Source organism: Equus quagga, chromosome 5 (assembly GCF_021613505.1).
Source record: "Equus quagga isolate Etosha38 chromosome 5, UCLA_HA_Equagga_1.0, whole genome shotgun sequence".
NCBI classification, from domain to species: Eukaryota; Metazoa; Chordata; class Mammalia; order Perissodactyla; family Equidae; genus Equus; species Equus quagga.
Window position 1 is genome coordinate 9,205,237 of NC_060271.1, and position 26,902 is coordinate 9,232,138.

The following is a 26,902-nucleotide window of genomic DNA, read 5'->3' on the forward strand; positions in this document are numbered from 1 at the left end:
AAGTTGTCTTTATCAGGTTGAGGAATTACCTTTACTTCAGAGTATGCTGAGAAAAGTAGATACTTAATTTTGTCAAAAAAATTTTTTTTTCTGTCTACTGGGATGATCATATAGATTTGAGTTTTAATCTGTTGATATGGTGAATTACAGTGACTGACTTTTGAATGTTGAACCAATCTTGCATTCCCAAGACAAATTGTACTTGATCATGATGTATTATAGTTTTTACGTGATTTGCTAATAATTTGCTGAGGATTTTGAGTCTATGTTCGTAAGGAATGCTGGTCTTTAGTTTTCTTTTTTTGGTAATATCTTTGCTTTGTCATTTCATCTAAATTCACAAAAATTATGGGCTTAAGATTATTGAACTGTTCTCTTATTATCCTGTTAATGCCTGTAGGATTTTAGTGGTTTGCTTTTCATTCCTGATATTGCTAGGTTTTCAGCTAGTTCTATTGATTACAGAGATTGTAGTGTCGAAGGGACTCCAATATAATTATTTCTATCAGTTATCCTTCATGTATTTTGAGACTCTGTTGTTCGGTGCATACACATTTAGGATTGTTATGTGTTCTTGGTGAATTGACTCCTTTGTCATTATATAAAGTCTCTCCTTATCCCTGGTTTTATTCTTGTTCTTCAGTCTATATTGACTTCAATATAGCCTCTCTGACTCTCTTTTGATTATTGTTTGCATGGTATGTCTTTTGCTTGTAACTTACACCCATGGCTTTTTATTTAAATTTGACTTTCTTTTTTTTAAAGATTTTATTTTTCCCCTTTTTATCCCCAAAGCCCCCCAGTACATAGTTGTATATTTCATTGTGGGTCCTTCTAGTTGTGGCATGTGGGACGCTGCCTCAGCGTGGTCTGATGAGCAGTGCCATGTCCGCGCCCAGGATTCAAACCAAGGAAACACTGGGCCGCCTGCAGCGGAGCGCGCGAACTTAACCGCTCGGCCACGGGGCCGGCCCCTAAATTTGACTTTGTATACATAGCATATCATTGGATTTTCCTACTTGTTTAATTTGGCAAGTCTCTATCTGTGAAACATATCATTAAATGATCTAAATTAAATGTAAGATCATTTAATGATATATTGGAATTTAATTATAATATTTGCTAGTTTTTGTCTATTTCTCCATCTGTTCTTTGTTCCCTTTCACCATTCTTGTTTTCTGCCTTCTTTTGGATTGATCAACTATTCCTTTTAGTTTTATTTTATCTTCACTATTGGCTTATTTATAGCTTTAAAAGTGTTTACCCTAGGCTTTTTAATATCCATTTTTAATTTATTATAGTCCATCTACTTAAACAATATTATACAGCTTTATATTTAGTTTAAGAAACTTGGAACAATATACTTCCAGTTGTTCCCTCCCATCTTTTGTATTATTGTTGCCATATATTTTACTCTTAATATATGGCATAAACCCACAATTAATCGCTACTGTTTTTTCTTTAGATAGTCATCTTTTGGAGTGATTAAACGTAAGACCATTTATATTTACCTTTACTTGTATTGTTTCTGGGGTCCTTAATTTCTTTATGTGGATCTTAGTTTATGTCTGTTATCGTTTTTTCTCCTGCCTGAAGAACTTTTTTTAACATTTCTTGTAATATCAGACTGCTAATAATGAATTCTCTCAGGTTTTGTCTTTCTCACATGTCTTTATTGTTGCCTTAATTTTTGAAAGCTATTTTCAAAGGGTCTAAAATTTCAGGTTGACATTTTTCCTTTTAATAATTTAGCCATCATCTGTTGACTTCTGGTTTACACAGTTTTTTATGCATAATCTACTGTAATTTTTATCTTAGCTGTGTGATTTGTATTTTTAAATATGTGTCTGGTTTTAAAAAATGTATTGTACTTTGTGTTTCTTGGGTCTGTGGCTGAATATCTTTCATTAATTGTGGAAAATAGGTATTATCTCTTCACATATTTCTTATGCCCCATTCTCTCTCATCTCCTTCTGGAATTCCAGATATATATATGTTAGGTCATTTGATATCATTCCAAAGCTGTTGGATGCTGTGTTCATTCTCTTTTAATTTCTTTTTCCTTTTTTTCTTTGTTTTTCTCTTTAGCTTATTTCTATGGGAATAGAGTTTACTAATTCCTTCCTCATCTGTGTCAAGTCCACGATGAGCACATTGAAGACATTTTTTCATCTCAGTTACTGTGTTTTTTAGTTTTAGCATTTTTTTGTCTCATTATCGTAGTTTTTATCTCTCTACTGAAATTCTCCATTTGTTTATGCATTTTGAACTCCTTTTCCACTAGAGGTTTTAACATATTAATCTTTGTTATTTTAATTCATTGTCTTATAGTTCCAATATCTAGTTATTTCTGAATCTAGTTCCATTTATTGTGCTTCCCCTAGATAGTAGCTTGTCTTGTCTTGAGTTTTTGTGTGCCCCACATTTTCTTTTGAGGAAGATTAGCCCTCAGCTAACATCTGCTGCCAATGCTCCTCTTTTTGCTGAGGAAGACTGGCCCTGAGCTAACATCCGTGCCCATCTTCCTCTACTTCATATGTGGGACGCCTGCCACAGCATGGCTTGACAAGCAGTGCATTGGTCTGCATCCGGGATCCGAACCAGCTAACCCCGGGCCGCTGAAGTGGAGCATGCGAACTTAACTGCTGTGCCACTGGGCTGCCCGCCCCCCCCCATGTTTTTTTATTTAATGCTGAATACTTGGTGTAGAACAGTAGAAAATGATAGAAATACTGTTTGTCACTGGAAATGGATACGCCTCTTCTCTTAGGTCATTTGTGTGAGGACTTATGTCAACCTAGTCAGGAGTTAAGCTGGGTTGAGTTTCATTGTTGCTATGGTATCTTTAATGTGCTGCTGGCTTCAGATTCTTCTAGGATTACTTATTCCTGTGGGAAAGGGCTAGGGTGATTGAGGTTTTTTCCTCAATGTTCTGCTATACCCTAAACTTCTGTTCTTCCCTGGGTACTCCTACTGCAAATGGGGATTCTCTCCATGCTTTTGTCTACTCCAGAAGCACATTGGTGTTGTTTGTTATTCATTGCTTGTATCTTGGTGTTGAGGAAGCAGGAGTATTTCTTTTGTCCTGGTCTAGCCTCAGTCTTAGGTAGGCTCTGGTCTTGGGGTGGAGTTTTTTTTTCAATGATCCCACCTCTCCTTCCTTTTTCAACTCTGCCTTGAATCTTTGATGGGTCTTGTGTGAGACAGAGTTTTCTGCCCCAATTATATATTGATATATAATCTTGGGCCCAGGACTGTTTCCTGCCCCTCCCCCAGGTATAGTGGACTTTTCTTTTTTGGTGCTCCTCGTCCTTTAATGGGTCCCACTTATGCACTGGGGATACAAAGTTTGCTTTTCCTCCCTTAGTGGCTTAAGTTCTTTTTTTTCATAGGGGAAAAGGAAATTGGGTGGGCTCCATGCCTTTTCTATAACAGAAGCCACTCCCTTTCTCTAGCCTGCATCACAAAGAAAGGCCTTTTTTGTTTTTCTACCCTGCCCCTAATCTTTCTCCTAAAAACTTGATGGAGCCCTGTACAGAAGAGTGTGCAAGTGAGTGTGAATTCCTTTGTGCCGATAGCTCCCAGGAATTCTACACTCTTGTGCTTCCTATACTTGACCTTTAATAATTTTAAATAATTTAGCTTAATTCTTTTTACTCACTTCTGTGGCATTGGCATTTCTTCCTCCTGTGCTCTTCCGTAGACCTTGCTTCCCATATTTTTTTGGTGGAGCCAGACTTTCCTTGGTTATCAGATTATTGGTTGCCCTGCAATCTCAGTTCTCTAATAGATTTCTAAAAGTTATGATTTTGTTCTTTATTGAGATAATTTTTATTAAGGTGGAAGCGATGATCTTTCTAGCTTTCTACATCCTAGGTGCAAGTGAAACTTCCAAAACTTTAAAAAATATAACTTCTGTTACCTCTATCTCTCTCTCTCTCTATATATAAATTCTCTGCTTATTCAGTGGTTCTCAAATTATTTCTGGTTGTGGAACATCAGGAAGTTATAATGCTAGTTATAGAACTATTACTTTATTCAAATTAAAATAACTAAATATTTGTAGCAAATTAAATATATTACCATTTATTACATATTCGATGCAAGTTACTGAACATCTTTTGGATTTCAGTAGTCATACTGGATATTTTTCATATCTGATTCTCATAACACAATTTTGGAAGATGAGTTTTATCATTCCTTTTTTGTGGGTGAGAAAAACTGAGGCTTAAAGGGATTAAGTTGATTGTTTTGTCACAGAGAATTAGTATGTAGTACAGGTGAGATTTGAGCCCATATCTTTCTAAGTTGAAAATGTATCCGCTTTCTACTCTACCACAATATGTAGTTAATTTCTTACTGCCTTAATAAGCACTAAATGACAGGGGAGAGGGTAAAATTTATAAAAGTCTTATTGAACTTCTATTACTAAATACATTTTGATTTCTGTTTAACATGAGCCAATTTTTTAAAAAATAGGCAATGATATGGGAAATGACGAAGCCATCGGAGGGAATGTGAGCAAATATATTGTGCTTCCAACTGGATACTGTGGACAGCCCAAGAAAGGACATCTTATCTTTGATGCTTGCTTTGAAAGTGGTGAGTGTATTAAAAGATTTTGCTTTTGAGCTTGTTTGGTGAAGCTTTTTCAGAATCCAGTTCCATCTGACAATTCAATATGATTCAACTCAGTTAATATTTCACAATAATGGAACAAGTTGTCATGGAAAAATCAATTTTGAAGGGATAAACTTGGAAATACTTAAAAATGAATTGCTATGTTTTTGTTGCTATAAATGATTAGAAGTATAATGCTAACACACATGAACATTTACATGGTACCTTTTATTTTATAAAATACTTTCCCAGATATTATTTCTTTTGGAATAAAATTGACATAATTGGACTATATGATAAATCACTAATTATTGAATGTCTGCTATGTACCTGGTTCTATATGACACGCTGACAGAACTTAGTCTGTGAGGGAGGAGGCTTCCCTATAAAGAAACAATTAGAGAACAGATTTAATTGAACACAAACAAAACAGCAAAAGTAATATTGCATCACAGTCACCCACTGCTATGGGTATTCTAAAAGGAGAGATCAAAATTTGGTTGTAAATTCCCATCCAGTAGTGATTGGATCTTGTTAACCTCTTTAAGCCCTGAGCCTCATACTCTGAATGGCACATAGTTGATACTCAGAGTATGTTGAAAATATTAATGAGAAAGGTAAACATAATTTTATTTTACAAATAATTGTTTATTATTTTTGGTTCTGAATAATATGCATGCATATGTGTTTGTGTGTGTGTGTGTATGTGTGGTTGAAGAGACATGCCAGTGTCAGTTATATGAGAGTTCTCTGAACCCTAAGAACATTGGTTGTTTATACCAACAATTGAAAACTTGTTTATACAGAGTTTTGCTCTTTGTTTATTCCATGTTGTTTTAGGTTGCTAGGGCTGCCATAATAAAGAACCACAAACTGAATGGCATAAACAATAGAAACTTATTGTTTCACAGTTCTGGAGCATGGAAGTCTGAGATTAAGCTGTTGGCAGGATTGGTTCCATCTAAGCGTTGTGGGGAAGAATCTGTTCCATGCCTCCCCTCTAGCTTCTGGTGGTTTGCTGCAATCTTTCTTGTTCCTTGGTTTGTAGAAGCATCACCCTGACCTCAGCCTTCATCTTCATATGGTGATTCCTTGTGTGGATGTCTATCTCTAAATATTTCCTTTTTATAAGGGCGCCTGTCATATTGGATCAAGGCCCACTCCAATGACTTCATTTTAACTTGATTAAATTCTGAAGTACTGGGGGTTAGGACTTCAACATATGAACTTTGGGGGGATGTGATTCAACCTATAACACAGTATTGTGATGTTGTCCTTCCAGTCAGACCTGAACATTGTCCACATAATCAGGAACAATGTCTTCTACCGTCTTTGAGTCTTGTTCTGTTGCCTTGTCTGGGATATACTTGGTGCCTGGAAAATACCTTTTGGATTCTTTTTACCTCAGTTAAAGAAATGAAGGTTCTTTACAATAATAACAACTTTGTGAGGGTACGACTTATCCTCATTTTAAAGATTATGTGTTTTAGTTTACCTACAGTTTGAAATAATTCAGGTTCTCTTTCCAGAGCATCTTTTTTTTTTTTATTGAGTTATTGATAGGTTACAATCTTGTGAAATTTCAGTTGTACATTAATGTTTGTCAGTCATGTTGTAGGTGTACCATTTCACCCTTTGTGCCCACCCCCCACCCCACCTTTCCCCTGGTATCCACTAAACTGTTCTTAATCCATAATTTTAAATTCCTCATATGAGTGGAGTCATACACAGATTGTCCTTCTCTTGCTGGCTTATTTCACTTTACATAATTCTCTCAAGGTCCATCCATGTTATTGCAAATGGAATGATTTTGTTCTGTTTTGCATCTGAGTAGTATTCCATTGTATATATGTACCACATCTTCTTTATCCATTCGTCTGTTGCTGGACACTTAGGTTGCTTCCACGTCTTGGCTATTGTAAACAGTGCTGCAATAAACATTGGGGTGCGTAGGACTTTTGGGATTGCTGACTTCAAGCTCTTTGGATAAATACCCAGTAGTGGGATGGCTGGATTGTATGGTAGTTCTATTTTTAATTTTTTGAGGAATCTCCATACTGTTTTCCAAAGTGGCTGCACCAGTTTGCATTCCCACCAGCAGTGTATGAGGGTTCCTTTTTCTCTTCAACCTCTCCAACATTTGTTGCTATTAGTTTTAGATATTTTTGTCATTCTAACGGGTGTAAGGTGATATCTTAGTGTAGTTTTGATTTGCATTTCCCTGATGATCAGCGATGATGAACATCTTTTCATGTGCCTATTGGCCATCAGTATATCTTCTTTGGAGAAATGTCTGTTCATGTCTCCAGCCCATTTTTTGATTGGGTTGTTTGATGTTTTGTGGTTGAGTTGCGAGAGTTCTTTATATATTATGGATATTAAGCCTTTTTCAGATATATGACTTGCAAATATTTTTTCTCAGTTAGTGGGTTGTTTTTTTGTTTCAATCCTGTTTTCCCTTGCCTTGAAGAAGCTCTTTAATCTGATGAAGTCCCATTTGTTTATTCTTTCTGTTGTTTCCCTTCTCTGAGAAGGCATGGTGTCTGAAAAGATCCTTTTAATACTGATGTCAAAGAGTGTACTGCCTACGTTTTCTTCCAGAAGCCTTATGGTTTCAGGTCTCACCTTTAGGTCTTTGATCCATTTTGAGTTTATTTTGGTGAATGGTGAAAAAGAATGGTCAATTTTCATTCTTTTACATGTGGCTTTCCAGTTTTCCCAAAACCATTTGTTGAAAAGACTTTCTTTTCTCCATTGTATGCCCTCAGCTCCTTTGTCAAAGATAAGCTGTCCATAGATGTGTGGTTTTATTTCTGGGCTTTCAATTCTGTTCCATTGATCTGTGCACCTGCTTTTGTACCAGTACCATGCTGTTTTGATTACTGTAGCTTTGTAGTATGTTTTGAAGTCAGGGATTGTGATGCCTCCCGTTTTGTTCTTTTTTCTCAGGATTGCTTTAGAAATTCGGGGTCTTTTGTTGCCCCATATGAATTTTAGGATTCTTTGTTCTAAGTCTGTAAAGAATGTCATTGGGATTCTGATTGGGATGGCATTGAATCTGTAGATTGCTTTAGGTAGAACAGACATTTTAACTATGTTTATTCTTCCAATCCATGTACATGGAATATCTTTCCATCTCCTTATGTTGTCATCCAATTCTCTCAGAAAGGCCCTGTAATTTTCATTATATAGGTCCTTCACTTCCTTAGTTAAATTTACCCCAAGATATTTTATTCTTTTTGTTGTGATTGTGAATGGTATTGTATTCTTGAGTTCTTTTTCTGTTGGTTCATTACTGGAGTATAGAAATGCTACTGATTTATGCAAATTGATTTTATACCCTGCAACTTTGCTGTAGTTGTTGATTACTTCTAACAGTTTTCCAATGGATTCTTTGGAGTTTTCTATATATAAGATCATGTCGTCTGCAAACAGCGAGAGTTTCACTTCTTCCCTCCCTATTTGGATTCCTTTTATTCCTTTTTCTTGCCTGATTGCTCTGGCCAGGACCTCCAGTACTATGTTAAATAAGAGTGGTGATAAAGGGCATCCTTGTCTCGTTCCTGTTTTCAGGGGGATGGCGTTCAGTTTTTGCCCATTGAGTATTATGTTGGCTATGGGTTTGTCATATATGGCCTTTATTATGTTGAGGTAGTTTCCTTCTATGCCCATTTTGTTCAGAGTTTTTATCATAAATGGCTGTTGGATCTTGTCAAATGCCTTCTCTGCATCTGTTGAGATGATCATGTGGTTTTTATTCCTCAGTTTGTTGATGTGGTGTATCACGTTGATTGATTTGCGGATGTTGAACAATACCTGTGTCCCTGGTATGAATCCCACCTGATCCTGATGTATGATTCTTTTGATGAATTGCTGAATTCTGGTTGCCAACATTTTGTTTAGAATTTTTGCATCTATGTTCATCAGTGATATTGGCCTGTAGTTCTCTTTTTTCGTGGTGTCCTTGTCAGGTTTTGGTATCAACGTGATGTCGGCCTCATAGAATGTGTTAGGAAGTGTTCCATCTTCCCTAATTTTTTGGAATAGGTTGAAAAGGATAGGTTTTAAATCCTCTCTGAACGTTTGGTAGAATTCCCCAGGAAAGCCATCTGGTCCTGGGATTTTATTCTTTGGGATGTTTTTGATTGCTGTTTCAATCTCTTTCCTTGTGATTGGTCTGTTCAAATTGTCTGCCTCTTCTTGAGTGAGCTTTGGGAGATTGTAGGAGTCCAAGAATTTATCCATTTCCTCTAGGTTATCCATTCTGTTGGCATCCAGTTTTTTGTAGTATTCTCTTATAATCTGTTGTATTTCTGCAGTCTGTTGTTATTTCTCCTCGCTCATTTCTGATTTTGTTTATTTGAGCTTTCTCCCTTTTTTTCTTTGTAAGTCTGGCTAGTGGTTTGTCAATTTTATTTATCTTCTCAAAAAACCAGCTTTTTGTCTCATTGATCCTTTCTACTGCCTTTTTCGTTTCAATAGTATTTATTTCTGCTCTGATTTTTATTATTTCTCTCCTTCTGCTGACTTTGGGCTTCATTTGTTCTTTTTTCTCTAGTTCAGTTAGGTGTGCTTTAAGGTTGCTTATTTGGGATTTTTCTTGTTTGTTAAGATGTGCCTGTATTGCGATGAATTTTCCTCTTAATACAGCTTTTGCTGTATCCCATATGAGTTGGTATGGCATGCTATCATTTTCATTTGTTTCCATGTATTTTTTTATTTCTTCTTTAATTTCTTCAATGATCCATTGCTTCTTCAGTAGTGTGTTGTTTAGTCTCCACATCTTTGTGCCTTTCTCAGCTTTTTTCTTGTAATTAATTTCTAGCCTTATAGCACTATGATCTGAGATGATGCTTGTTATTATTTCAATTTTTTTAAATTTGTAGAGGCTTTTCTTGTTTCCCAACATGGTCTATCCTAGAGAATGTTCCATGTGCACTTGAGAAGAATGTGTATTCAGCTCTTTCAGGGTGAAGTGATCTATATATGTCTATTAAGTCCAATTGTTTTAGTTTTTCATTTAGCTCCACTATTTCCTTGTTGATTTTCTGTCTGGATGATCTGTCCATTGATGTGAGTGGGGTGTTGAGGTCCCCTACTATTATTGTGTTGTTTTTAACATCTTCCTTTAGGTCTGTTAATAGTTGCTATATGAATCTTGGTGCTCCTGTGTTGGGTGCATAGATATTTATAAGCGTTATTTCTTCTTGATGAAGTGTCCCTTTGATCGTTATATATTGTCCCTCTGTGTCTCTGTTTACCTGTCTTATTTTGAAATCCACTTGGTCTGATATGAGAATTGCAACACCTGCCTTTTTTTCCTTGCTATTTGCTTGAAGTATTGTCCTCCACCCCTTCACCCTGAGTCTGTGTTTGTCCTTGGGGCTGAGGTGTGTTTCCTGGAGGCAACAAATTGTTGGATCTTGTTCTTTAATCCATTTTGCCACTCTGTGTCTTTTTATTGGAGAGTTCAATCTGTTCACATTGAGAGTGATTATTGATGCATGTGGACTTAGTGCTGTTAATCTGTCGCTCATTATCTTGTTTTCCTGCATTTCTTTTCATGTTTGCTTTAGACTACCCATTTAATACTGCAATTTCTTATGCTGGGTTTCTTAGATTTTTCCTTATTTATGATTTGTGACTCTGTTCTGTACTTTATTTTAGTGTCTACCTTGAAGTTTGTATTTAGAATCTCATGTATAATATAGTCTATTCTCTGGTGGTCTCTTACTTACTTGACCAATACTGATTTAGACCCTTTGCTCTTCCCCTCCTAAATAATTATTTTCATTTTTTTATTCCAACTTGTCTTATTAATTGGTAGTTAGAGTGCTAAGATCATCCTTGTTTGGGTAGTTTCCTCACCTTTACCCTAATGCTATAATTGACTATTTGCTATCCTGTTCTGGTTCTATCCATCGGTCTCCCTAGTCTTTTTTCCGGTATGAGAGCCTTCTTGAGGATTTCTTGTAATGGAGGGCTTTTAGTTACAAATTCCCTTAACTTTTGTTTGTCTGGAAAAGATTTAATTTCTCCCTCATATCTGAAGGAAATTCCTGCTGGATAGAGTATTCTTGGCTGAAGATTTTTATCCTTTAAAGCTTTGAATATGTCACTCCATTGTCTCCTAGCTTGTAGGGTTCCTGTAGAGAAATCTGCTGACAGTCTGATAGGGGCTCCTTTATAGATTATTCTCTTTTTTTTCCTTACTTCCCTGAGTATTCTTTCCTTATCATTCCTTTTTGCCAACTTTACTACTATGTGCCGTGGGGTAGCTCTTTTTACATTGACATATCTAGGAAATCTAAAACCCTCCTCTACACACATTTCTCCGTCGATCCCTAGATTTGGGAAGTTCTCTTCAATAATTTCCTTAAGCACACTTTCTGCTCCATTTTCCTTTTCCATATTCTCGGGAATTCCTATGATCCTTATGTTCTTACTCCTCATTGAATGCCTTATCTCTCAGATTTTCCTCATTTTTTTAAAATTCTTAGTTCTCTTTCTTCCTCTGTCTGGCGCCATTCAGCCTGTCTATCTTTGATTATGCTAATTTTCTCCTCTATGTTGTCTACATGGGCATTCAGGGAATCCGTATTCTGTTTTGTCTGGTCCATTGTGTTTTTCATCTCAAGTAATTCTGTTTGATCCTTCTTTATGATTTCAATCTCTTTTGTGAAGTAACTCCAGAACTCGGCTTGTTTCTCTATCTTTCTCTCTACCTCATTGAGTTTTTTGATTATAGCTGCTCTGAACTCATTATCACTTAGTTTACCTAATTCCAAGTCCTCAGGACTTAATTCTATGTTTTTATTGTTTTCCTTCTGGTCTGGGGCTTTTATAAATTGCTGGATGGTAGAGGAGCGGTTTTTTCTCATGGTGGTAGAATTCAGTTGCAGTTACAGCCTGTCGCCACTAGATGGGGGTCGAGAGCGGTGTGTTAGCTCTCCGCCTTGGGGCAAGATGGCTGCGCCCACTGGCTTTTCCGGGGGGAGGGCTGTTACTCACACATGCTGGCCTGGGTTCAGATCAGTTCTGTTCTCTGGTCTCCCAAGGCCCTTGATTTATGGGGTTCCCGCAGACGGAAGCTTTCCCCCCCTCATCAGCGGGTCTCCACTGAATCAGCGGCAGCAGTCCTGGATGATCCCCCGTCGCGCGGCCCCTCCCCCGCTCCTTCCTGACCCACGCCACAGCCATCGCAGACTCTAGGGGAGGGAGCGATGTTCTCTCCTACCGTTCCAGTGCCTCCAAGGGTGTGAGCAAGGTTTATGATCTCCGCCTTCTTGGTATTGTAGGTCTCTAATGAGCTGGCCTTATGTTTATTCTCTGAAATTCAGTTCTTCCAATCTTTTGTTGTATTTTGGAGGGGAGAGGATCCTGGGTCAGCTCACCCCACCATTTTGCTCCACCCCCTCTGCTGCAGTCCAGAACATCTTTAACTTAACCATACTTGTCTTTTTCCAACCCTTTCCACAAAGCTTAGTACAAGAAATTGTCCATCTGACAACATAGTAACCAAATGAATAATGCATATTTCCCCAACAATGTATGAACAATTGGTTATATCAATTGGATCTGGGCTACTAGTGAATAAGTCTTGCAGTATAGTAGAGGGTAAGTGCTGCAGTTCAAATTCTTACTTGAAAACTGAGCCATGGTTTCCTCATCTTTTAATGGGGAATGACGCCTACCTTATATCTTAATTAAAGAAAAAAATTTGTATTTCACTGTTTAAAAAATTAAGCCATCTCGCTAAAATATATATAAAATAATACTATTTAAAAAATAGGTATGAAAAAATTCAGAAAGGGGAAATAGCAAAAGAAAATTCAGCTAGATGAGTACCTAAAATGTATGCAATGAGGTCCCATAAATTTGCTATAGGTAAACAACAAATTTGAGTTTTCTGGTAGCCAGTGCCAAGAGAAAAACAATGTCCATAAGAGAAAAATAAAACAAGTATTGAAATCTGGTAGAAATTCTTCCTGTTGGGCTTCCTAAAGCAGACGCTGAAATGTGATGAACAGCATTCTCAAGAATATCCCTGTGGGATTTACAACAGTATATTTCATAGGAGTGTGTTTTGTGATATCCTTCAACATAGGCAAAGGGCATAATGCTAAAGGGCGTTTTAGTGAAAGCAATTCAGCTGGTACTTGCAACAATTTGTTTGACGTATGTAGCTTTCATCTGATCCAATTTCATTCAAGGATTTATTTTAGATTATTTAAAACAGGGATGTCAGAGGGCTTTTCTCTTATGTGCTAACTCTGAGCTACTGACTGGATGCCTGGTATGCTGTGTTGAAAAGAATCTGTAGGATCTGTAGGTGCATCTAGACTTACCGAGAAGGAGTAAGGTGATTAATAGAGTTAGTGAATGGGGAGTATAGGTTCATGTGGATGAAGTATATTGCCTTCAGATAAGCCTCTATAAATATTTTTTTCTTTCAGAGTTGTGGAATATGTAACGTGCCTAGCATATTGCCTGGCCCTGAACACTTGGATAATTAATCTGTTTTTCTTGTGAGAAATAAGGTCTTCAGGTCCAGCTCTCCTATGAATCTCTGATCTGTTTTTTCCATATATCCCTCTCTGTAGGTATTATCTCCCTTGGGAGAACAGCCACACCACCCTCATTTTATCTCTCTGGAGATGACACTTTTCATGATTTTTTTAAAACTTCTTTTGTTAACTTCTACTAGACTATAACCTGCTTTAAGATGGAATCTGAGTCTGATTAATCCCTGCTCTCCCACAGAACCAAGCACAGCGCTTACAAAATTAATCAGTAAATTAATGCTGTATTTATTTGTCAAATGAAGTAATTTGAGCAACAGAAAGATGAGGAAAGATTAGCTTTCTGATAGCTTTGGTGAAAAAGCCATATTTAATTGCTTGCTATTCCCCAATCCACCAGCTTCTCTCAAGCCTCCATACCTTTGCAGATGCTGTTCTCTCTGTGCCCGACATCTCTTTCTCTACCTGGTAAAATGTTAATTCAGACTCTGTATAGCATTTTTTCATCTGAGAAACAGTACTTCTCAGGGAGATTTGTCTGTCTCTACCTCTGTATTTACAGGCACCTCTTAGGTTCTTCTATAGTAGTCTTTATTGCATTGCAGTCATTTAATTTTCTTTCTTTTTCCTTGTCACTGAAAATTTCTCAAAGTCAGAGATGGTTTCTTGTGAATTGTTCTCCAGCACCTAGTGTCCTGCACCTATCAGTTGTTATAAGGAGCTCAATAACTTATGAATAAATGAGAGAGAACAGGTAGTGAACACATGGTATTGATAAAGTGAGACTTTGAGATTAATAAAAATATTTTTATACTTAAATGAAAATTTAACATTAATAGCAGCAAGAACATTAAGGAGAAAAAACAAAAAACAATATCACTTAACTTATTGCTTTCCAGACACTGTGAGAAGTGATATACATAGTTTATCTCATTGAATACTCACAAAAACCTTCTGTGGTGTTATATCTCTCTTTGTAGATGAGGAAACTGATGTTCAGAGATGTAATTTCCCTTGAATTGCATGGCTAACAAGTGGCGTAGCTGAATTTGAAACTAAGAATTTCCTGGCTCCATAGGCCACACTTTCAACCATTGTGTATACATATTTCCTTATTATAGGTCAATTTATGACATGAATAATAGATATATTGTTGAAAATTTCTTATTAGGCGATAAGATAGGAAAAACTTTTGTGATAAACAAAAAGGAAAAATTGTCCACCTGTTTTAAAATAAGCCATCCAAATAAATACTATGTTTGGTTGCCATTAAATGCAATATAAGTATTGTTTTATGATTGATATGTGTTGGATGTGAAAAGAGCAGTATAATTTATACTTTAATTAATTGTTGGCCTGAGAGATTTAATATATTTTTTAAATGATTGTTTTTTGATTGACCATGAGCTAACATCTATTGCAAATCTTTTTTTTCTCCTTCTTCTCCCCACAGCCCCCCATTACATAGTTGCATATTCTAATTGTAGGTCCCTCTAGTTCTGCTATGTGGGACACTGCCTGGGCATGGCTTGATGAGCGGTGCTAGGTCCACACCCAGGATCCAAACCAGTGAAACGCTGGGCTGCTGAAGTGGAGCACGCAAACTTAACCACTTGGCCACGGGCCGACCCCCGAAATTTAATATTTTGTTTAAATTACTGTGGTGAGCAACAGGGTTAGTGAAATAAAGATATGGATCAGTTATTTACATACCATTTCAAAATGATGGAAAGAAAAACTTAAAACTTTTAATTCCCCCAATGAAATTTTACTGCATTTATTTATATAATCTTTAAAAATTAGTTATATTTCCTTTTGAAAGAAAATAGTTTTCATTCTTGGCACAGTATGAAAATGTGCCATGACTACATTAGAAATCAGAGTTTTTAGCTTAATATGTAACCTGAACTTTTTTTTTAGATGTCCAAATGGCCTATATACTTTTTTTAACTTTATTGAGGAATAATTAAAAAAGTAATTGTATATATTTAAAATGTAGAACATGATGATTTGATGATTTGAATAATTATGAAGATCAAGATAAAAAACTCATCCATCAATTCCCATAGTTAACCTAGTTAATGCTTTTTCTGCATCTGTTGAGACAATTGTGTGATTTTTACCCTTTATTTTGTTAATGTGGTATATCACATTAATTGATTTTTATATGTTGAGCCATCCTTGTATCCTAGAGACAAATCTCGCTTGGTCATGGTGTATGATCCTTTTAATTTGCTGATGGATTAGGTTTGCTAGTATTTTGTTGAGGATTTTTGCATCAGTATTCATCAGGGATATTGGCCTGTAGTTTTCTTGTGATGTCTATGTCTGGCAAAGTTAGTTGGCCAAGATATTCTGTATCATGGTAATACTGATCTCACACAATGAATTTGGAAGTGTTCCTTCCCCTTCAATTTTATGGAAGAGTGTGACAAGGATTGACATTAATTCTTCTTCTAATGTTTGGTAGAATTCACCCCAGAAACCACCTGGTCCTGGGATTTTCTTTTTGGGAAGGTTTTTGATTAGTGATTCAATCTTCATATTAGTTATTGGTCTGTTCAGACTTTCTATTTTTTATGATTCAGTCTTGATAGGTTGTATGTTTCTTGGAATTTATCCTTTTTTTTTCTAGGTTATCCAGTTGTTGTAGTAATTCATAGTAGTCTTTTATAATCCTTTTATTTCTGTGATATAAGGTATAATATGTCCTCTTTCATTTCTGATTTTATTTATTTGAGTCTTCTTTCCTCTTGCTGCTTCAAAATTCTGGGTTTTTTTGTGACTTTTGATAATTTGATTATAATGTGTCTTAGTGTGGATTGCTTTGGATTAACCTTTTTTAGTGGCTTTTAGGCTTCTTGGATCTGGATGTCCATTTTCTTCTCCAGATTTGGGAAGTTTTCAGCCAGTGTTCATTTGATTAGGTTCTCTGGTCCCTTCTCTCTCTCTTCTTTTTCTAGAACACCAATAATGCCTAGTTGATCTATTTTATGGTATCCCATAAGTCCCTTACATTTTCCTCAATCTTTCTCATTCTTTTTTCTTTTCTGACAATTATTTCCAATGATTTGTGTTTGAATTCGCTGATTCTTTCTTCTGCCTGATTTAGTCTACTACTGAACTCCTCAGTTCAGTTATTGTGCTCTTCAGCTTCATGCTTTCTATTTGGTACTTTTTATATTTTCTCTTTTTTTTTTTAAATTCACACTTTGTTCATGCAGTGTTCTCCTGACCTTGGTGAGTATCTTTATTTTGTTTATTTGACAGTTTATTTATTTGTTTATTTTGACAGTTATTTTGAATTCTCTGTCAGGTAAATCATATAACTCCATTTCATTAAGGTCAGTTTCTAGAGATTTATCTTGTTCCTTTTTTTTATAACATCTTTACCTGGGCCTTCATTATCCTTGACTCTGTGTGTTGGTTTCTGCATATTAGATGGAGCAACTACCTCTTCTTAGTCTTCATGGATTTACCTCATAGCAGAGATGACCCCCACCAATCAGCCTGCTCAGAGATTGTGGGGGCCTCTCAAGCCTTTGAGCTACTCCAACCCACTTGTTTTGGTTCTTTGAACACCCTAGGCATCTAGGATGTGACAAATCCCATTTGTGCACTCGGACAAGCAAGAATGAAGCCAATTCATCAGGCAGGCTCCAGAAATTGTATCATTGGATGCTCTAGCCAACTCTTTCCCTCCCCAGGGAAAAGCTCTGAATTGTTTTTTTTTTTTTTTTTGTCCACTGGCTCTGTGCTCGATTTGGGGGGAGGTGGCTATGGTGACTGCCAGATCAAATCTTCATCTCTGTTTTTACTGCTCTTCTCAGGTGGCTAGATTATGCTAAATCCCATCAGCATTCTGAGATAAGCAAGTCAGAAGACAGTCTTTTGGGTAGTCCCTGGAAAAGTTGTGGCCTTAGATGCCTGGACCAACTCTTTTCCTCTCCATTGAGAATCAGGCAGCTGTGGTTTTTGTCCACTCATCCCATGCTTAGAAGGAAGAACTATGGTGTCCACCAGCCCAAATCTCTGTTTATATCTCTCCCATGTCGTTAGATTGTGCTGATTCTGTCAGAGCCCCAAGACTTGGAAGATAGATGCCAATTCTTTGGACAGCCCCAGAGATGTTGGGGCATTGGGCTCTTGGATCAGTTGTTTCTTTCCCCAGGGGAAAGCCGAGAGCTGTCATTTTTTAATCCTCTCCTACTGTGCTGTGTCAGGGTAGGAGCTATGGCATCTACCTGCACAAGCTGCCATCTCCATTCTTCCTTATGCACGTAGACTATTTTGGACCCATCAGAGCTCCAAGAATGTCAACACAGAAGGCAGACCTCTGGGGAGCTGACTTGGAAAAGTTGGGGTGCTGGACATATGAACCAACTCTTTTTCTTCCCTGGGTGAAACTGGGAGCTAGAGAGTCTCTTCCTGATCATATGACACTGTGCCGGGTGTAGAAATTCTGTTGAGATGGTGTCCTGAATCTCCCTGCCGGCTTTGGTGAGTCTGTTTTCATGCTTATTTAGGGTGTAGGGGCATTTCAGTTAGTTTCTGGATTTTTCACATTGGGCACTCTGGCTGTGAATTGTTGCTGAATAGGTATGTTTGTCAGCAGGGAAGGCAGGTCCAAGGTTTCATACTCCACCATCAAGCTGATGTCATTCCTACCAAACCCTTTTTTGCTCACTTGAAATTAGCCTTCTGAGTCTCCTGATAAGTATAATCAATGCAGTATTACCAAATGTGGAATAGTCCACAAATACAGAGACCTACCAAGTATTGTGCTTCTTTCTTAGTGCTAGGAAGTGCACAGTGTAGTAATTTGTCTTTTACCTTAGAGGAGATATTCTGACATATCCCATTGGATAGCTAAAAAAACTCCTTTATGTGGCAAGCTCCTGAATCTTTTTAAGATTTATGTTCCACACTCTGGGAAACATATGTCTTACTAGGTGTTGTGGTTGAATTGCACCCCCCTGGTGCCCAAGAAGATATGTTGAAGTCCTGACACCTGGCACCTGGGAATGTGGCCTTATTTGGAAATAGGGTCTTTGCAGATGCAGTCAAGTTGAGATAAAGTCATACTGGGTTAGGGTGGGCCCTAATCCAATAATTAGTATCCTGTACAGAAAGACATTTAGGGATGCAAGTGCACACAGAGGGAAGATGGTCAAGTGAAAATGGAGGCAGAAGTTTGAGTGATGCAGCTGCAAGCCAAGGAATGCCAAGGATGGTTGGCAGTTACCCTTCAAGTATAATGAATTTATTGCATGAGATCAGAGAACCCAGTATCTGGCTATGTTCCCCAGAAGGGCTCAGAAGATACTTCCTTTACTAAAGCAATATAAAATGCACTAATAAGGTAGGTACTGGCATCATTGAGAAACTCAGTGGTTGCTGTCCTCTCTAGGCAAAAGTTGCAAATTCTGCCATTGAATTTGACTTCTTAGTGTTAATAGATATAGCAGGATTTTATTCTAACATGCCCATTTTTCTGTGACTTCTAACCTTTCCCGAATATGTTACCAACATCTTCCTCTTTTCATATATTGTGGTACATTATTATGTCTAAATTTACAAGGAGCCATCAAAGGAAAGAATTAGGATGGTTTCAGGTGTCTTTACCAGGATGTTAAATCCTGAGTCATGGGAACATGCCTCCAGATGAATGAACTATCCCTTATCCAGTGTTACATTTTTCTCCAGTCCAATACCCTCAAGATCTACTACCATACATTTCCCCTATTCATAACGGTACATATTAGCTAGATCCTACAGCTGTTTTGGTGAATTTTGCAGGTTTGTTTTTTGAGCTGTTTCCTAGCCAGGACTGTTGTTCTTTGCTTGGTCTTTGCCAAGACCTGACTGAAGATATTGGTCTAAATGTGTTTCAGTTACTATTGCTTAATAACAAACTACTAAAGAAATAATTGACATAAAATGACCATTTTATTATGCTCATGGAGTTGTTAGGTCAGGAATTCAGACAGGGCACAGTGGATATACCTTGTCTTTGTTTCACAATGTCTGAGCCCTGGGCTGGGAAGACTTGACAGCTGGGGGTGACTCAAGAACTGGGAACTAGAATCATTTGGGAGAAGTTGTTAAGAAGGATAAGCATCACTTTGTGAGAATTTATCTTTAAATGAGTTCTTTGCATAGTCTCCCCACAATAGCACACTCTTTTCCTTTACTGAGGAATATCTACCATTCACCGTATTTCCCCTAGTTGGTATTCAGGGGAAGACTGCAGTCTTGCTAAGGAAGAAGAGACTGTTTAAATCAAGGAAAGCCCTTGTCTTTGAAGGTTGGAAATCAAGGCAAGTTAAGAAGGTAGGGGCCAATGCATGGGGACTAAGGCAAAAAACCTGAGGCACAAGTTGAGTCATGGGATAATAGACATAGATGTCTTTCCCCTGTGAACCATAGAATAAATAGCTGGAGTTCCTTAAAGACGTAGCCTCAGATCAGGAATGATAAGTGGATGGGATCCAGGTAAGGGCTAATACTGTCATCCTATCAGTCATATCTGAACATTTGTTTAATCTGAAAACCCACTTTAGATGAATCAAACTAAATGGAAAGCAAACCCTGTTAGTCTGATAGTTATTACAAAAACAACACTTAGGGGTTGATATAAGACAAGTGGTTTAGGAGTTATAGCCATGATCTTTGATGGAGCAGCTATGAATACTTTCTGCTTTACAGACAAATCTGGCTCAATGATGAAGTAGATCAGTACTTCCAAGTTGGGTCTTTTACATCCTGATCACCTAGGGTAGTACCAGGGAGCTTCTGCAAGCATGGGCATGTTTCTATTTATAGCCTCATTAATAGTGTTGTAGGCACCGAAAAAAAATTCCCTGAGTTAGTGATCAACTTCATTGTGCAAAGAACCCTCTTGAGTGGAGTCTACAGCAGTCTTTCCAAATTGTTCTTTGTTCTTTGCCCCTCCCCCCCAACACACACACAGACACACAAACACACACAGAGGGGTTGATTGGACCAAGGCCTTAGGGATGGTGAAGGAGAAATGGCTTCAAGAGATAGTTCAGTGATAGAATCACTGGGGTTAGGAGAATAAAGAAAGAATTTGAGAATAATTGGATTTATTATTAATAAAACTGGGGAAGTGATGAACTGAATATGTTTAACAGTTTGACAAGTATTTGTTGAACACCTTTCTTATGAGCAGGATAAGCTACATAATTTATGTGGGCCACTGCAAAATGAAAATGTAGGTGTTTTGTTGAAAAACTGCCAAGAATTTCAAGACACTGGGAGCAGAGCAGTAAACCAAATGTGGAGCTCTTCTGAGTCTGAGATCCTGTGCAACTGCACAAGTCACATGCTCATGAAGCCTACCCTGGTCTTAGAACCTGGGAATGCAAAGATGAATAAGGCATGATTCCTGACTTCAATAAGCTACTCAAGGAAGGATATTTAATTCTGTTTGGGTCATAGAAAACAGATAGAAACAGAAGATGCTTGAGCTGAGTTTTCAAGTATGGATAAAATTCAGTCAGATGAAAGGAGATGAAAGCATTTTAAACCCAGGGATCATGAGCAAAGGAATAGTTTGGTGTTGCCGGAGCAAAAGTTCAAGGCAGAATATAATAATAGATGAGCTTAGAAAGGTAGAGGAGCCAGAAGATTAAGGAACTTGTGTGTAGACCATACTGAGGAACTTAGATTCTATGCTATAGGTGGTAAGGAACCACTGAAGGGTTTTAAACAAGGGAGTGACATATTCATACTTTATTCATACTTTAGAAAAACTCCCTGGAGCAATTGTGGAAAACACTTGGAAGGAGACTAGTACACAGGGAGATCACTTAGAAAGTTTTTAGAATGATATATTTGAGGAATTATGAGGGTCTGAGTGTGATATAATTTGCCTGATGACTCAGGGTCTCCATCAAGGACATCACTTTTACTATGTCATATATCTTGTTAAACGATAAACATATTTTGATGATTATAATATACTTATGGGTAGTTTGTACAGTACTGCTTCTTACTGTTATCAAATTTATTAATTAGTTTAATCTCTAAAATTATTGAATACCTATAGTGGAAGGTGTGACATAGTGGTTAAGTGGGCAGGTTAGAGTAAAATGGCTTAGGATCAAATCCTAGCTCCACCACTTACTAGTTGCTTGACATTGTTGTTTAATGTTTTAAGTTGTTTAATGTTTCTGCACTTTGCTTTCCTCATCTGTAAGATGGGGATGATAATAGTCCCTGCCTCATGGGATTATAGGAAAGGTTGCGTGAGGTGACACATGTAAAACAATAGTTACTAGCTCATGACAACTGCCCAATAAGTATTAGTTGTTACACAAGATACAAGAATAGATAGCTCTCACACTGTAGCAGGTGAGACAAATGTGCAAGCAGATAATTATACTACAAGCAGTTTATAGAAACTGAGCATATAGTATTCTTGATCATTCTAATCCAAGTTCTTTAGGCTTGGAAAATGTAATGCTCTGAGATTGTTGTGGGTGTTCATAAGGAGAGCCAAAATTAGAAGAATATTTGGAGTATTTTAGTTATCAATACTTTCCTTTGGCTTTAGGAGTTAACTTTGTAGTTTTGGTAAGAGAACTATGTACAGTCAGATGACCTGCCTTTGAATGCTAGCCTGACTCCATCTTGGGGATCTTTGAACTCCTCTCTATCCACCTAAAAATGGGGAAAATACTTCACAAGGTTTTTAAAAAATGACCGATTATAGTTACCATTTAAAAAATGTCTGATCTATGAGCTTTGAGCAAGGAGCTTTACACATATCATCTATAATACTTTCGTTTTCAGGACTCCTTAGACTAGATTAGGGTCCCATACATATAGACTCATAGCAGTCTGTATGCGTTTCACTGTGCTAGAAGTACTTGTTTAAATGTTTGAAGTTTGTAACTCTGTAGGAGTTCTCGTTTACCACGATGTATCCAATGCTTACTCCAGAGCCTGGTTTATAGTAGGTGCTCAATAAATGTATATTAAATGAATACAATTATTACAGAAGTTCTGCGTAGTAAGTATTCTAATGCTGCTTTACAGATGAAGAAAATGAGGCTTGGAGAGGTTAAGGATTTGTCAAGGTTACATAGCTTCTATGAGGTAGAGCCAAGATTTGAATCTAGGTCTGCTGATTAATGGCTAAGAGTTAGTATCACTCATAGGCATCATATGGGGCTTACAACATACTTTTACAAGCTTTATCTCATTGATTCCTCACATCTTATGAGGTAGGTATTATTATTCTATCTTAACAGATGAAGTACTAGATGCCTAGAGAGGTTGAGTAATTTCCTCACGGCTATACAGTTAACCAACCAAGTATCAGACTGGGTTTTGAACCCAAGTTCAGTATGATTAAAATAATAATAATAATATTAAACACTAGTATAGAAATTTACTAAGTACCATGTACAGTTCTAAGTGCTTGACATGAGTAATTCATTTAATCCTCCTATCAACTCTGTGAGGTAGATTCTATTGTTATTAATTTTATTTAACAGATGAGGAAACAGACACAGAGAGGTTGGATAATTTTACCAAGATCACATTGCTGGTAGGTGGTGGACTGAGATTCAAACCCAGTCAGTCTGGCTCTGGAATCTGTGCTTGTAACCACTGTATTATGTGGGATCATAATTCATATAAAAGCAGTTATCTCAGTGTCAGCCACTTATTTAGTAATACTTTCATAATTTAAAAATTTTGCATTTAGGTCTTTATAAGTTCTGAGAAATATAAGATTGTTATAACTTTAAGTTAAAAATATGATACTCAATTCACTAAATTGCAGATGAAGTGATTGTAGCAGAAAACAGATTAGACTGGTTATTGATCACTCCAAGCAAGAGCTTATGACCATTAACCTTTAAAGTAAGAAAATTTCCCTTGCAGAAAATTAGAATGTTGAGAGACACATCTAAATATTTAAGAATCAAATAATATCTTGTAGTATATGAGGCCTAGGGTTATAGCATCTCTAAGAAAAAATAAACTTTGGATCTGCTTTTGGTAGAAGCTTCCTCCTCTTTTCATTCTCACAGAAATTAGATAAGCTGTCCTGTTTAAGGAAGAAGAGTTCAGGTTTTTAAGGTTGTGCATAATTATAATTATGGCGGAGTCCTTGCCATGGTTTGTTTTGAGGGATATGGTAGAACCTTACTTTTTTCTTTTCTATAAATCTGTCAACCAGCAGTTATGTTTTACTCTGTGGGAAGAGTACAGCATACAGTTCCTGGCTTAAAGGAGTTTAGTGGGAGATATAACAAAGGCTGTGATTAAATTGACTACAAAATTATCATCTAAGGCAAATAATTTTTCCCAGAACAAATGCTAACCTGGACGGGAAGCTGGGACAACAGGCATACCCTGGGAGCTGTCTGAGGCTAACCACAATGTATACCTCTAGCTGTAATAGAGGTAAGTGCAGGCTAATAAGAAAGCATAGCCAAAGCATGTCCTTTTCTGCAGGTTGTTGGCGGAGGTGGTGGTGGGGAAGTTGGCAGACAATGCTTCTTAAGGAGGCTACTATGAGCTAAGTATTAGTAAGAATTATCAGGTAAATTTTAGCACGTGGGAAATACTACCTAGTTCTTGTAATGTCACACAGAAAGACGTGAATGCTAGAGAGATAATGGTACTCTCAGGGAATAGCAAACTGCAACTTACTCTCAGAAATGGAGAGTATTCCAAAGAGTAGGGACTCACTAAAACTTTTAAATTAACTGAAGTATATTTCTCTCTACCTCAAAATTCATTTCTAATATATGTAGTCTCTCATCCTTATATCCATTCTCAAAGAAAGAAGTGTGCTTTACCTTTTCTCCCTTTGAGCAAATATAACGACACCATCCATGTGTCAACATCCTGAACTTGGTTTGTATGTGTCTCCCTGCTGGTTGGTCTCCTTTTCTCTACACCCTCACCCTGTATCACACCTCTGCCACGTGGACCCTCCTGACTTAGGTGTATTGCTACACTGTTTGTTTTGCTAATCTGAAGTTTCTGCCCTGCCCAGAGTGTTTAAGCCCTTGTCTGTGCTGGAATTTTTCCCATAGGATGATAGTAAGAGAAAGTATTAGGTAATGCACCCTGGTTTCCCTCTGCTTGTTATTAAATGAATGATTATAAAACCTTGCAACCTTTTCAGCCCCACAACTTCTGTCCTAGACTAGGTCCTCAGTAGGTTTGCTTGACTTGTACAATAGCTTTCCAACTGGTCCATTAGCTTTAGCCCCACCTCTCTCTCTGCTCCATCTCTCACAATGCATTTCAAAATGCACATCATCTGATCATATTGCTTTATTGCTTAAAATCTGTCATGGCCCCCTGTTGTCCTCAGGATAAAATCCAAATGCTTTTATTTAATAGCATCTTTAACGTAAGATCTGATACAAGATTGCTTCTTATTAATACTATCACTTCATGCCAGAACATGCCACCTTATAAGGCCATTCTCTTTTAGAAAAAATTATCACATTTAGGAGAAAACAGCATGGTTATGAAATATAAAGGAGTGTTTCACCATCTAGAAATTCTATTGGAGAACTATGGGTAGCTATGAAACTATAGATGAATAATTTAATTCTGTTCTTTGTTTCTGACTCATAATGGAAACAAACCTGAATTTATAGTAGAGTTTTCATTTGTTTTTTAAATTTCTGACCTCTTCACTGAATTATATCTACATATACCTGATTATATATCTACTTGTATATTTTTCTCTTTACTATTTCTTCTTCTTCCTCTTTGAGGAAGAAGTAAAATGTTCCATTCCCAAGTGACTTTACTAAGAACGATGACATTTCCTATAGTAACATTCCTGAACCTAAAGGCCTTGGAAAGAACAGTTGAAGAAGTATAAACTGTGTTTAGTGAAATTCCGTTTGCACACCTCAACTGCTCTTTTCAAATTGTCTGAGATACTGCTTTGAAGGGGACTTCCAGTAAGCATAAACCACCCTTCTATGCTTTAGTAGAAAATAACTGCAAAATGGTAGACACATCACTTGACTAACTATGGTTGATTGAGTTCGTTTATAGCCTTCTTATTTACGATAAAGGTTTAACATACTACTTGAATGGTTACAGTATATGTATGTATTAGTTTAAAATGTAAGACAAATACTTTTTCAAGTGCTAACCAAATGACACATTTTAAATTAGAATTTGCTTTTTATTTTCTATTATTCTACTTCCCATTTGCAGATAAAAATTACATTAATTAGCAAAACTAGAATGGTGTCTGTGTTTTTTCTCTTCACTCTCCATAAAATTGTATTTTGATAGTATTCTCCAGTATTGAAAAATCCATACAAATTGTGGATTGTCTTAACAGCTTTCAAATAGGCTTGCCTTCTGAAGCTTTGCAGGTCATTACCTGTTTGCAGTTAGTTCCACTCGCCATCCTTTCCCCATTCTTCTCTGTATTGCAGGGGGCCAACCCCCTGAAAATTGTACTTTCCATACTCCCTTGTCATCTGAATTCTGGCTAGGTTCAGCTAATAGCAGGCTCTAGCAGGAGACTGAAGGGCAGGAAGAAAGGAGAAGCTGAGTATTTCTCCTTTATGTATTGGGCAGCATCTTTGGCTGTGGCTACATCTCCTTCATGGTTTTGTCAGACAGCCCCTTCCTTGTGATCCCAACTCTGTTGGATTGCCCTGCCTCCTGTCTATCCATGAGTGTAGTAGAGGACTCTGCTGTTGTTAATCTCTGTGTTGCCTCACTCTCACCTGTTTGGCCTTTCAGCTCTCCCAACACTTTTGCAACTAGTTTCCTGTAATACATTCCTTTTATTGAATTACCTGGTGTAGGTCTTTTATTGACTGATCCCTGATTGGTTTATGCCTGAAGGTTGAAGACAAGAAACCTTGCTCAGTGATTCCTTGTGGTTCTTGTAAATGGTGGGGCTGGGTCTTCATTTTACCACCTGCTGCTTCTCATAGCTCAGGGCAGGGCCGTAGTAGTTGGCATAATTTGCTGAACCTTAAGGGAAGCTCTGTTTTAATGGTCATAGTTCACTCTAGTGGCTCAAAGTGTTGCCAATCTAATAATTTCTAGCTAGGTCATGCTTAGTTATTTTATGCCACCTTGGTAAGTGTGTTGTGTTCTTGATCAGATTTTTATATTTTAAAATAGAGCTTATGTGTGCAGACTGAAGGGATGCCCAACTTTTTTTTTTGGAGGTCTGGTTTGTACAAAAATTCAAAAACAAACCATAATTATGTAGAAATATTATGATGTTTGTGACAGAATATTTTTGGTCCCCTGCTGAGTTTGTATTCTCATGGTCTAGGCTGAAGACATTAGACGTTGGTTTTGAAAATATACCTATGTAATTTCACTTTACTCTCTGAGTTTGCACTTTATTTTCAGAAATTATTGTTTATCCATTTTCTTTCGGACAGGGCTGGGCTTTCTGAATAAGCGAAAATGTCCCCCCTCCTCTTTTTTTGCCTGCTATGGAAAATAAGAGGCTGGAAGCATTGTAGTCAGAAAGAGCAGAAGGCATTAAATCTTAACTCCACCATTCATTAATGCGTACCTTGGACAGGTCATTTAAACACAAAGCATCAGCACATCTTTAAAATAGGTATAATAATATTTACCTTACAGGTTTGTTGTATGGATTAGAATTACCAAAAGCCTAGCAGATAGTCAGTGGTCAGTACTAAAATGTGAAGGAAGTCCAGAGAGGGAGGTAATTCATTTTGTGTGTGGATAGATGGAGTTGGGTG

General features: G+C 37.2%; 1 protein-coding gene across 4 annotated transcripts in view; it reads left to right on the forward strand.

The window, feature by feature from the left end:
* The window catches only part of AGBL4 (AGBL carboxypeptidase 4), a 1,241,053-nt gene that overhangs the window by 89,257 nt on the left and 1,124,894 nt on the right, over positions 1-26,902 (forward strand). For all 4 annotated transcript variants that reach the window (XM_046660687.1, XM_046660683.1, XM_046660686.1 and 1 more), the window contains exon 2: positions 4,480-4,602. In XM_046660687.1, the coding sequence (XP_046516643.1) occupies positions 4,480-4,602 (123 nt within the window). The remainder of the gene's footprint in view (positions 1-4,479; positions 4,603-26,902) is intronic.